Source organism: Charadrius vociferus, unplaced genomic scaffold, assembly GCF_000708025.1.
Source record: "Charadrius vociferus isolate BGI_N301 unplaced genomic scaffold, ASM70802v2 scaffold472, whole genome shotgun sequence".
Classification (NCBI taxonomy): domain Eukaryota; kingdom Metazoa; phylum Chordata; class Aves; order Charadriiformes; family Charadriidae; genus Charadrius; species Charadrius vociferus.
The window spans coordinates 9,953,090-9,966,954 of record NW_009647735.1 but is presented as its reverse complement, the minus strand read 5'-3'; the positions used below and the strand labels follow the sequence as shown (position 1 = coordinate 9,966,954).

Below are 13,865 nucleotides of genomic sequence, written 5' to 3'. Positions count from 1 at the left end.
TTAAATACAAGAAAACATTTTCAATCCCTTCAAAACTAATAAAATGCAAAAAATTTAAGAACCAATAAAGTTACAGAAGATGCAGCAATAAGCTATACTTGAGTATTTGACAGGCCACACTCTTACAGTCTTTCTCATGGGAACTAATATTTCCAAATTAAAATACATTACAATCTATCACTAACTAGACAGAACAAGAAAAAAAACCTAGAGCAATTAAAATTATTTTTGTAGCTCTTAAGTCATAAATATCAGGAAGAAACTGTCCACCACATCTTAAATGTGGTTTTAGGTCACTTTAGAAACTTAAGAGATGAGTACAAACTGAATTAAGATGCTAACCAACTAGAAGGTGCCAGACAACTAGTTAATGACAGCAATCTAGAGAAGTCTGAAACAACAGTGGTGAAAGAAAATGCTGGAGAAGAGGAATTAGTATGTCACTTAAAACTAATCTCCTCGGTTACTCACAGGAGAGTAATACCTGAAACAAAATCACAATGAGAAATGGTTTTAAGCAGAAAGTTGTTTCTCCCTCTCACATATGAAACATGCACAACATTACTGCCATCAAATTACATTTTTTAAAAAATTATTCCAGAAAACGGCTGTAAAACAACTTAATGAATTTTCTTGTATTTGACATGTGCGTGAAGTTATTTGGGCACTTCTAAACATCTCTCTCTGGTGGCACACAGGCAGTCTGAAACATCAGGAAGTTCAAAAAAAAAAAAAAACCCAAAACAAAACACGATCAACATAGGATGTTGACTAACAGCATCATAAGACGTTCTTTCTCTGCTGATCAAAATACTTCTACAAGCAGACCACTGCATGTACATTAAAATCTAGCAGTGAAGCTGACCGGCTGAGATAGTTACCTTTTCAAAGTGATGAATTGCAAGCCAAATTTCTCCTTGGGCATTGAATACACAGCCAAGATTACTCCAAGCCACTGCAAAGTTTGGTTGAGTCTCAATTGCTTTTAAGTAACACGCCTTGGAACAGTTAAAGAAGAGAGATACAAGGGAAGGGGAATATTTGTAAAAAGAAAAAAATGAGAAAAAAAATTGTTAGTATGCCTTCTCTAACCAGCCAAAAGTGACCCTGCAGTATAGGCTAGCTTGCGCCAAAACTAATGCGCTGCAAACTGTGGTTGATCCTGCGCCAGCGCAAACCAAAACCCAGGTGCAAGCCCACCATTTTTCAGTTATGCTGAAAACAAATTAACATGCCTTTAGACACCAGGTCACCGCAGAAAACATCTTGGAAATAATTCAAGTAGTTCAGCGGAAATATCTGCTGCCCTCAAGTGCATAAAAAACAAAAAAATTACTGTGTAACAACTTCGCTGTGAAATAAAATTATTTAATTGTGAAATATTCCAAAACAGATAGAAATTACTTTTAAAAAATTAGAAAAACTACTGAAAAAGACTAAGCCGTTCTTCAGTTTTAATTGTCCTTGTCAAGCGAGATGACACACCCAATCTGTATCTGGTGTCCCACTTTCTTCAAATAAATTCAATCATCTGCAGCTTCAAAACCTCAAATGACAGGATTGCATGAAGGTTTAGGTCCCTGTAATGCAAGCGCAAGAAATCGCTGCGCATCCTAAACAGCACGGCGCCACGCTATCGCTGCAAACTGCTTTGCTCTATTGCTTGCCCCTAGGTCCGGTGAACGGCCAACCAGAATCATTAATCTACCAGACAGGCCCATAATAAAACTCGCATATTAAATTTGATGTTTGGACTCAAAATGCGTTACAACCCAATTTTATCCAAAAGGCTACAGCCTGGAGCTTGGGCAGTCACCCAATCAGAGATTAATCATCCAGTCAACCGTTCATGAGGGCTTAATCGCACGCAATGCGCGTTACCGCTGCGCAGCCTTTGCGCTACTGCAGGATCACAGCGCATCATCAGAAGAGCAGAACGCTGCAATCCAAACAAAGAAGAAAAAAGGAAAAAAATGAACAACCAGAAGAGTTAGAAGCTTTTACTATTAACTATCTCCAATTATTTCTTAAAATAAATATTTTAATTTACTTTTACTTTATTTCTTTGAAAGAATTTGTGGCTACTAGTATAAAATATTCTTACATTACTTGCTTGTAATTAAATATTTTAAGCTGTTTTCTGAAGCCACAAGACAGAAGATTCAGGCATGGAGGCAAATGGTTTTGCTGTGGCAGTTACAAACCCGTTACCATATTTCTCATCATGTGACTTTTCGGTGCGTTCCTTGCTGGAAGAGGAGGAGGAGGTGTGTGTCTGCCCTAGATCCAGGCCTCGAGCTCCCTTCAGCGAGGCACCTTACGCATGGAATAGGAGGTTTCACCCACCTGAAACCTTCTAAATACAATATCAGTGGTGAAAAACCAAAAACAAGAGAGAAAATAAAACAAGATCATTAGTAAGAGTTCAACAAAGCAATTGCATTTTTTTGGATATGTCTTAACACATGGGAATGAGGACAATCTGTCTGTAACAAGGGAGACATGCAGAAGGGAGAGGGTTAATCAGGGCAATTGCATACAGCAGGGACCTTTTTTCAGGTTTTTTTTTTTTTTTTTTTTTTGGAAGAAAGGCTCTGAAATATCTAGAAAGAAATTAAATTTTAGTTCAAACTGTAAGGAATCTGCTGGCTTGATCTTTCAAATGGACTGATAACCAAAGAAACACATTGCAATTTACTCAAGATGTTTTTCCTCATTTATTAAGTTCTCACAAAACGGAATAACACTTTCAAACTAGGTGTCTCCAGAGCTCTGAAACAAAGAAGTCAGCAACCTAAGGCAGGCGCAGTGTCTTGGCCTATACCAGTCACACTAAAGCTGCAGTGAAGTGCAATTCATGTTAGCTGTCCGCTTGGTGGGCTGAGAACCAAAGTGTCTCAAAGACTGCTCCAACTCTAAATGCTTCTATGAAATATTTTCAACCTGGATCTGGCCAAATCAATTCGGCTGCCCTAGGATGGTACACACATCCAAGTCGTTAAGTGAAATCAAAATAAGAATGGAACTTTGAACTTGCACTCCCATTACCCCGTAAAGATTAGAACCCTCCCCAAATGGTGCTGCAGCCAAACAGACAGCTACGCTGTTCATACACTCCACTTTTTAGCATGCGCGTGGGGCTTGGAGTGACAGACGTGGAGTCCAGAGTGTTTCCGATTTCTCCACACTCCTCACCCCTGCAGCGCGGACGCGTAAGGTGGCTTGTAACAAGACAATTCTTTGTGCAATCCAAGTTTTTAACATGCCAAGAATTTTAAACTCATCTTGGTGTTCGAATTCTCACTTTAGGAAACACAAGACTGCTAGAAGCCACCTTTCCACTACAGCAAGTTTTCTTTTGATCAGTTCATTTCCCAAACAAACCAGCTTTATTCTTCTGATTTCTTTATTTTGGGGGAGGGAAGAGGGAAGACACGAAGAAAAGATATTCGGGGAGTTCGCATACTGCAGCTATTGATCATTTACTAGCCTTTCTTCCACTATCAAGGGAAGGGAAAAGTTAAAAGACTAAAAATCTTTAAAAGCCAATATTACAAGGTAACATTTGGGTAAGTTTCTTCTCCACTTACAAGCCACAAAGGACTTTAGAAGAGCAGCATTTTCAATAGCACCTGCATCGTACAGGGATCTCGAGCTAACCACAGGCTCTCTGCTTGGCACCAGCAGGCAAGCCTCAGATTTGAAGGACTGTTACTTATTTCCAGGTAAGAGCATGATGGAGCCCCTGCCCAACACTCCAGAATGGTATCAGATAGTCTAGTTCAGCAGAAAGGCTTGGTAGCGTTCCATTTCTTGACTTAAACCAACTTTTAAACATGGACATGCCATATCTTGCCCTGCAACTACTCTGGGGTGTTTCAGTGCCTTCAGTTTTCAGCAGTTTCTCAGACTGTCTGTAGATCAACGCAGATTTGAAGACTTGGTGCAAAGTTCAAGTTTTCAAAACACTGATGTTTACCCAACACCTACCTTGGCTTCTTCCAAGCGACCCAGGGCTTTGAGCAGGTTCCCCAGGTCACTACGAACACAGTACAAGTCCTGAAAAAAAAATGAGAGTCACACCATCAGCAGAGGAACACCCCAGTCCTCCACAACTTATTTTTAATTCGTAATAAATACACCACTAATGTAAGTTAATTTTTTTGACCTAACATTAAAGCCAAGAGATAATCTTACTGATTTTAGTACTGTAAAAATACAACTGTAAAGAAGAAATTAATGTTTCATACAATTCCACTTTATACAAACTATAAAATAAAAACGAAAAAAAGGTTCCCCCCCAAGCAGCTTAAGTTCTTTTGCCACACATAAGTATCTGAATCCCTTTTTTTGTTTTTAAAGCATGACTGCAAACCATATTCTTAAGTTACACCATTGCCATTACAGTTCTTAAATAGATTTAATATAGTGATTTTAGAATCATAGAATGGTTTAGGTTCGAAAGGACCTTGAAGATCATCGAGTTCCACCCTCCCTGCCATGGGCAGGAACCCCTCCCACTAGACCAGGTTGCCCAAGGCCACATCCAGCCTGGCCTTGAACACCTCCAGGGATGGGGCCTCAACAACCTCTCTGGGCAACCTGTTCCAGTGACTTTCCACCCTTAAAGTGAAAAACGTCTTCCTAATGTTTAATCTAAACCTGCCCTCTTCCGGTTTATAGCCATGCCCCCTCGTCCTGTCACTACATGACCTAGTAAAAAGTCCTTCCCCAGCTCTCCCGTAGGCCCCCTTTAGGTACTGGAAGGCTGCAATAAGATCTCCCCAGAGGCTTCTCTTTGCCAGGCTGACCAGCCCCAACTCTCTCAGCCTCTCCTCGTAGGAGAGGTGCTCCAGCCCTCGGATCATCCTCGTGGCTCTCCTCTGGACACGCTCCAGCAGGTCCATATCTTTCTTATGTTGAGGCCTCCAGAGCTGGACTCAGTACTCCCGGTGGGGTCTCACCAGAGTGGAGTAGAGGGGCAGAATCCCCTCCTTTGACGTGCTGGCCACACTTCTTTTGATGCAGCCCAGGATCCGGTTGGCCTTCTCGGCTACGATTGCACATTGCTGGCTCATGCTGAGCTTCTGGTCAATCAGCATGCCCAGGTCCTTCTCCTCAGGGCTGCTCTCCAGCTGTTCCCCGACGAGCCTGTATTTGTGCTTGGGATTGCCCCAACCCAGATGTAGGCCCTCGCACTTGGCCTTGTTGAACTGCATGAGGTTGGCTTGGGCCCCCCTCTCCAGCCTGTCCAGGTCCCTCTGGATGGCACCCCTCCCCTCCAGCGTGTCTACCTGGCCAAACAGCTTGGTATCATCAGCAAACTTGCTGAGGTGCACTCGACCCCACCGTCCATGTCCGCAACAAAGATGTTGAACGGTACATGTCCTAGTACTGACCCCTGAGGAATGCCACTCATCACTTCTCTCCACTTGGACATTGAGCCGTTGACTGCAAATCTTTGAGTGTGACCGTCAAGCCAGTTCTTTATCCACCGAGTGGTCCATTTGTCGAATCCATGTCTCTCCAATTTAGAGACCATGATATCGTGTGGGATGGTGTCAAACGCTTTGCACAACTCCAGGTAGACAACATCCGTTGATCTTCCCTTGTCCACTGCCACTGTAACCCCTTCATAGAAGGCCACCAAGTTTGTCAGGCATGACTTGCCCTTGGTGAAGCCATGCTGGCTGTCACCAATCACCCCTTTGTTTTCTATGTGCCTCAGCAAAGTTTCCAGGAGGATCTGCTCCATGATCTTGCCAGGCACAGAGGTGAGACTGACTGGCCTGCAGTTCCCCAGGTCTTCCTTCTTTCCCTTTTTGAAAATAGGGGTTATGTTTCCCCTTTTCCAGTCGGCAGGAACCTCACCAGACCGCCATGACTTCTCGAGTATGATGGCTACTGGCTTAGCAACTTCATCTGCCAGTTCCCTCAGGATCCATGGATGTATCTCATCAGGTCCCATGGACTTGTGCACTTTCAGGCTCCTCAGGTGGTCTCGCACTTGATCTTCACCTACAGTGGGCAGTTCTTCACTTTCCCAATCCTCACCTTTACATTCTGTGTCATAGGCAGTGCGGCTGCAGTCCTGCCAGTGAAGACTGAGGCAAAAAAGTTGTTTAGGACCTCAGCTCTGTCTCTGTCCTGGGTAACCAGTTCTCGTGTTTCCTTCCGGAGAGGACCCACATTTTCCCTAGTCTTTCTTTTCTCACTGACATACTTAAAGAAGGATTTTCCGTTTGTCTTAATGTCCCTGGCCAGATTGAGTTCTGTCTCGGCTTTAGCTTGTCTGACTCGATCCCTGGCTGCTCGAACGATTCCTCTGTATTCCTCCCAGGCTACCCACCCCTGTTTCCACTCCCTATAGGCCTCTTTTTTTCTTTTGGTCATGTCCAGGAGCTCCTTGTCCATCCACACAGGCCTCCTGGCTTTTCTGCCTGCCTTCCTCTTTGTAGGGATACATCGCTCCTGAGCTTGGATAAGTCCTTGAATATTGACCAACTTTCTTGGGCCCCTCTTCCCTCCAACGCTTCATCCCACAGCACCATACCAAGCAGCTTCTTCAAGAGGCCAAAGTCAGCTCTCCCAAAGTCCAGGGTGGTCAGCTTGCCACGCACCTTCCTTGCTGCCTCGAGGATCTCAAACTCGACCATTTCATGGTCACTACAGCCCAGGCTGCCCTTTAGTTTGACACTGTCTATCAGTCCCTCCTTGTTGGTAAGGTCAAAGTCCAGCATAGCTCCTTGCCTCGTTGGTTCCTCAACCACATGGAGAAGGAAGTTGTTGTCAATGCAATCCAAGAACCTCCTGGATTGCCTATGCCTGGCCGTGTTACCCTTCCAACAGATGTCAGGGTGGTTGAGGTCACCCATGAGGACCAGGGTCTGTGAACATGATGCTACCCCTATCTGTCTATAGAGGGCTTCATCCACTCGGTCTTCTTGGTCGGGTAGCCTGTAGCAGACTCCCACTGTAATGTCCCCTGCTCCCAATTTCCCTTTAATTCTGACCCATAGGCTCTCAGTTGGCTCATTATCTATGCCTAGGCTGAGCTCCTTGCATTCCAGCTGCTCGTTAACATATAAGGCAACACCACCTCCTCGTTTCCTTTGCCTGTCTCTCCTGAAGAGCCTGAAGCCTTCCATGGCAACACTCCAGTCATAGGAGTCATCCCACCAAGTTTCCACAATACCAATGAGATATGGTATTTCCACAATACCAATGAGCCTTGGAGGTATGTGCACATCTCTAGCTCCTCCTGTTTGTTCCCCATGTTCCATGCATTTGCATAGAGGCACTTCAGCCATGCCTTCGTTGAGGCTGACTTGGCTGGAGCAGCTGTAATTACTTTGTGCTGCTCTCCAGGCGGCATTCATTTGCCAGGTATTAACAGTGCCTCCCCATTCGCTCCTGTTTGTCCAGGAGCTCCTGAGCATGCTGCAGTATAGCCAGCACACGGCTGCAGGCCCTCACCAGCACCCCATTCCTCTTTCCTTGGCACAATATCCCTTGGCTGGTTATGTGCAAACCCGATAATACTCCCTTTTTTTTTTTGCTTCCCAGATCCCCAAAGCAGTTTTTCCTCCCTGTTTTTCCCACTAATCCATCCATTTTCAACAGCCTTGCCACGTGCTCTTGTTCTTCCATCTGCAGCCCCAGCACAGGCTGCAACCGCATTATCTAGCAGTAAAGAACCCAGAGAATGGGGACACTTTTGTCAATGCCAACAAAAGTTTCTAACCTAAACAAAACTCAACTCGTGAATGAAAATGTCATCCTACAGTATTTTTAACCAGTGCATAAACTCCACTGGTCACACAACTGAGCATAATAAGTTAGACAAGTTCACCTAGGCTAAAGAACACAGCAAAACAAGATTCTGAGCTCTTGTGGGACTGGGTTTGGGTTTGTGTTTGCTTTTCCAAAGGAAAAAGGATCTATGCACACCAGATGATGCTGCATTTTAAGTCTTTTTTGACAAAACGTATGACCAAATAGCAAGCAGATTGCTTCATCATGCTGTACTATACACATTATTTGAGTATGATGCAAAGCAAACAGAAGATATCAGTCTGATACACTGTTTACTAAAAATGTCGATTCAAAACAGTTGCAACCAAAAATCCAAACACCAGATCTATTTTATAGGAGTCATTTATATAGAGATAATCACTTTCAGCCTATAAAACAAAAATAATGCTTCTGTAAACCAGCCGACAGTGGAAATCTAACAAAGGTAACCCTCATCACCATCAAACCTCTGACTGCGTGATAGAAGTAACACCTGATGATTTTGCAAGATCTCACATTCAAATCTAAGCAGAGATTGTGTCACTGTAATACTGCCTTAAAGCCCACAAAGGTAAACATGAGGTTATTCACTGAAACTTCTGACCTGAGAAAAAAAAAAAAAAAGAAACCCTAATTCCTTGCTTTTCTGTTATCTCAACAATATCGGTAAGTACACAACCAGCAGCCCTTACCATATTGCAATATAAAACATTTTGTGACAGAAGACTTTCAAAGAAAAGTATTAAGCACCTTGTTAAGTTCATGGCATACAGGCTAGAGGGAAGGGTTAACACTTCATTCTTTGAAACCTGCTGTTTGTGTGTCCTGGGACAGTAGTAACGTATGGAGTTCTTCTATAAAATTGTTACTTACAGGGTTGTACTGAAGGGCAGACACATACGCCTGTACTGCTCCTTCCATATCACCTGCAGCTACCAGTGCAGCAGCCAAATTAATATATCCATCTATGAAATCTGGCTTGAGGCGTAGCGCATGTCTATAATGTTCAATTGCTTCTTGTAGCTGTCCCCGTTCCTTGTACACATTGCCTAGATTCGAGTAGGCTTCAGCCAACAGTGGATTCTGTTTAATAGCCAAAGTGCTGAAGTGAGCAGACCTGGAGAAAATTCGGTAAGTTAGCAAAAAAAAACCCAAACAACCAACACCTCACCCTTGACTTTCAGTGTTTGCCTGTTTACCTAGTTACTTAATGAACATTCATGCTTAATAGAGCCAGACATACAGCCAACAAATCTGGACTTACACAGCTGTCTTGTATGTTTAGCTTCTCCTAGCTTAAACTATTGTCTCCCCGTTCACATTTTAGATTCTACTGAAGACAGACAACTCTCACTTACAATCAGTAGGATTCAAGTTGCTTCATCAAACCTGAACTCAATGCACTTTGAGAAAACGCTACAGAAATCCTGTGAAGCCTCTTCCAACATCTGCACGCTTTACGTTTTAAGAGGCAGGACATAGCTGACATATGTAGATCTAAAATTCTGTTGTATCCTCCCCCATTTTACTTTCCCAGATCTGAACTCTTACTACAACTTCATTCAGAAGCCTATATAAAATAAAGCTCAGTCAGTTCTTACTTCCTTCACTAGCACATGCAGATTTACAGCTGGAACAAGTTCAAAATACCTAAGACAGACAGCAAGATCAGGAACAGGCAAGCAGAAAGAATATAGAGACAACTTTCATATGACAAAAATTCTTAACCAATCATGCCATTTCACAGCAAACAATCAGCCTTGCAACTTAAAAAAAGAAAAAATTAAAACCACAAGCCCCCACACTACAGGTGGAATAAATAAACAAAAGCCTTCGTTTACACATTCAATACCTCCAGTACACACAAGTGTGGCTGACACTCCAATATTAATGTGTACCATATTAAAATAACATGAGAATAACGGCAAGATCTGTTGTTTCTTGCAAAGCTAACAATTCTGATTTCTATTTTTCTTACCCTAACAAAATTCAAAAAGAACATCATTTTTGACCAGTCCTTACTGTTGCCATGAAGTTAGTCAGTATTTGCATTCAGCGATTAAAGAAAGAAATGTTAGAATAGAACTTTTGTCAACTATGCTGAGTACTGTTAGAGGTGCAAACTATAAAGAAAGCTTGACAGAACGCCACAAGTCTCTTACCTGTCCAATCTGCGACACTGGAAGTGAATGGATGAGAGTAATAAAAGCACACCAGTATTATCAGGCTCTTGTCTCCAAAGCTGCATGCAGTGTCTCTCTGCTGCTTCAAAGTCTCCCGCCTGATACTCACGATGAGCCAACTCCGCTAACCCTTGGAAGGAAAGCATACGTTTCGTTGGTTCTGGAGAATCACCAAAACATTTGAGGGGGGAAAACAAAAAGTTAGATAATGGGAACGAAACTAAAAAAAAAAAAGACAGAACAAAAAAACAAAACAAAACAATGTGAAAAAAAAGTGTACACAACTGAAGGATGAAAATGTTTGAAATTACATAAAACACTACAGTGGCAGTTTGAACTCTCAGATAATCATGCCCCAACCTATTACTATGATATTGCTAACATTATCTGTACAAGCCCATATCTTCATCAGCTAATAATAGGAAACATGTAGATGGTAACAACTGTCAATATTTCTCAGTAAATCATTTTCCATTAACCTGAAATATATTTAAAGAGATTTCTCACACGATATCAGATTTTGGCTCATAACAGTAGAAGTGCTGCTAACAGAACAATGAGTCTCCTCACTCTCCCCAAGACTGAAAAACTTAGGCTTTTTAGAATTAAAAACAAGTTCTAAAAACTTAATAGGGAAATGGAGGAAAGCAAGTAGTTTTGCTGTGCAAGTAGTGAAAGCCCTTAAAAAAACCCCAAAAAACAAAAAGGCAAAAAAGCAACACAAATATTCCAACATTCCTTGAATCCTTTATACTCCTACGTTCTCTATAATGGGTAAAACTTCCTTCATAGAAAAAAAAGTCAGCCTTGGAACAATATCTGATGAGAGACAAACACACACTTCAATGACTGTGCAAGTGACCTACAGAAGGAAACATTAAACAAACAGGGTACAGGAAAGGAGTTAGTGCTTTTGGAGGCTTAGCTGGAACAGGAGTGACAAAATGGTTTTAGTATTTAAGACGCAATTGTGGAGAACAAGATACCTAAATAAGACATCACCTGTTTTAGAGAAAACAACCTTAAGTGTGAAAAGTAAATAAAATATCTTACCAGGCACCGTTCTGTATTAAAATATAGAAAAGTGCAGCTTGGAAAAGCCACATCTGTTCATCCCAGAAAGTGCTGACCTTCAAATTCTGCCTTTATACCAATGACTCTTGCTATTTAAAGGTTTGATTACTGCAAACATCTCTTATTTTTCCTCCTGCAGTCCAGCATCTCCACTACTCTGCACTCACTTAATTCCATTCATGAAACACTTCCCATCTTGACCTACAGTGTTTTAAAATTTTGAATTCAAATGAAACAGATGAGATGCTCCCTTGTATTAGGAAGGATTTAATATCTGAGTACACGTTTTTGCAGTTAGGTACTACAAAAATCCTCTGAGACTCTTTAATTTCTTTTCTGAGAACTTTAAAGAGAGCAAAATAATCACAGAGAGGTTAGGTACAGAGTTCCTAGCTAGTGTTTATTTTATGAAATCAGGATTTATGTAAATTATTTAAATTCTTTTCAAAATTGCTTTTAGCACTAGCAGGTTTTGGCGATAAGATTGAAGATAAGATGATGTAACTAAAGCCGCTTTTCCAGATACTATATTGTCTGTCAGTGCTAAAAACTGTTTCACAGTAAGTTGGAACTAGCAAAGCTACTCGTTTTCAGCTACTTGACAATTACTAACAGAGCATCTTCATCCAGATTAGATTCCTTGTGCTGCTTGCTAGTTTAATAGTCTTCCAAACCCTGACTAAGGGAAAAGTGGACTTCAGTATGTGGTTAAACCTCCTGGCAATAAACAAATACAACTGTTATTCAACATGAGAATGACAGCACCACTTAGGAAAGTCCAAGTTGCTGACAGTAATGACTGTACTGGAGTATCAACACACTGTTCCTCACTCCCTCCAGTCGTTTACAGCCACCAAGGTTTAGCCCCTCTGGCAGTCAGGGTATTTTCAAGTTCTGCTGATGGCACAAACTCCAGGAAAAGCATGTCCCATGGACTTTACTGAATATTTTCTTCTTCAAATAAATTTAATGGCGTTATTAAATTTCAAAGGTAAAGCAAAAAACCAAAAACAAACAAAAACAAACAAAAAAATCCAAAATACAACAAAAAATGCCCCCAAAAAGTTTAGACTTAAATTCTTATCACCACTTGGAAAGAAGTTTCCAACTGTTACCTAAATCCTACATTTTGCCTACTTAAGCAAAAAGTGAAACTGAGATTACAGCTCCCAGGGCAAGAGAGAAGGCAATGCGGAAATACTTTAACACCCGGGAATAAGAATTTCTAATAAAAGCAATAAAGTAAGTGAAACACTAAAATTTTCTTTCATTTATCAAGTTTCTTCAGCGAGCAAACCCGCCCAGAACAGATAAAGCGAGCCAATCACTCAGCATAAAACAGTCAGTCATCTACCTCCAAAGACGTATTTTAGCAACGATCCTTGAGTTGTTCACTGAAAAGTAGGAAGTGGACAGCTATATCACAAAGTTCAAAATGAGCTAAACGTTTAATAGAAAGTTGGCTGGAAGAAAAGTTCTGGAACCCAAAGAATACCTAACACAGCCATCAATGGTTGCTCACTGAACCCATTTCTAAAGAAAATAATTGCAGTCACAGAGACAGAAGAGTCACAAACAGAAGAATCCCTTATCAAGTCTTGTATATGTGAATTTATGTACCTAGGCTAATTTGCGCTACACACTTTTGACTATGACCTTGGAAAAACCTAGTACGTGCTACGAGAACGACGTTTCCTGAGACTTCTACAGAACTTAAGCAAAATAAAAACCCGCACAGAACTATCACAAAGGTACCCAAGACCATTTTTTCCCCAGAAATAACATCCTAAGCACTTACAAAACACTCATGGCTCAACCTTACATTTAAATAAAATCTAGGCCCAGTCAGGAGCAATTGCCAGCTCCATCTGGGAGATGGTGGAGAGGAGGAGCAGAGGACTCTCCCCACGCGCACGTGTTCTTTTCAACTCCACAGATCAAGGCTGCAAGAGGATGCTGCAGCCTCGGTAACACGCAGTTCTAGCTGAGGAGCAAGGAAATACCGTATTGCAGCACTCTGCCTCTCCACCTCTACTTCTCTATCGCTACCCTTTACATGGCTGATAGTTGGACTTGATGATCTTAAAGGTCTCTTCCAACCTTAGCGATTCTATGATTTAGATCGTTATCTCTGTATTGCTATAAGATCTCCTTCTCCATAGATCCTTTTTTTTTTTTTCTTTTTCTCCCAGACATCGCTTGAGCTTTTCATACTCTTCCTTCTCTCTGGTTACAGACCCTCCCCAAAATCTGGGGGATAAAGCTGCGATGTCCTTTCATCCTTTCAGTAAGCAAAATACTTCTTTTTCTTGCTCTACAGGGGAAAAGCGAGATGTCTCCTCTTCCCCATCCCTCAAATTCTGGATCTGTAAACTAAATGTAGGGCAGGATCCTTCTTAGCTATCTCTCCGTCCAGAAAAGCGCTGTACTTCTGAGCTACGCTACACAAGATCTGCTCCTTAAGCATACAAAGAAATTCTGGACCAGTCACTGTACGTTTTGGGGTCAGATTTTCACCCTCCTTCGTCCTCTTACAAAAAACTGCAGTCACGTGATGGGCGGACCACACTAAAGCTAATCGCGCCGGGTTCCTCCGGGCAGCGCCGACGGCAGCCCGCCAAGGGACGAGGCCGGGCTGGCGCCCCGAGGCCGGGGGAAAGAAGCACAAAGGCGGCGGGGGCCGCGCCGGGAGCCACCGCCTCGCCCAGGCGGCCGCTTCTGGAAAGTTCCGCCGGGAGCAGGCCCGGCGAGCAGGGAGAGCTGCGGTCCGGGAGGGGCAGCCACAGGCACGGCCCCCGGGGGGCGACGGGCACC

General features: G+C 42.4%; 1 protein-coding gene across 1 annotated transcript in view; it reads right to left on the bottom strand.

Moving 5' to 3' along the window:
- Positions 1-10,141, bottom strand: part of OGT (O-linked N-acetylglucosamine (GlcNAc) transferase) — a 26,582-nt gene extending 16,441 nt beyond the window's left edge. Inside the window, 4 exon segments of the mRNA XM_009881754.1 lie at positions 882-998; positions 3,991-4,059; positions 8,668-8,911; positions 9,957-10,141. Coding sequence (XP_009880056.1) covers positions 882-998; positions 3,991-4,059; positions 8,668-8,911; positions 9,957-10,123 — 597 coding nt within the window. The 5' untranslated portion in view covers positions 10,124-10,141.
- Between the last annotated feature and the right edge of the window lie 3,724 nt (positions 10,142-13,865).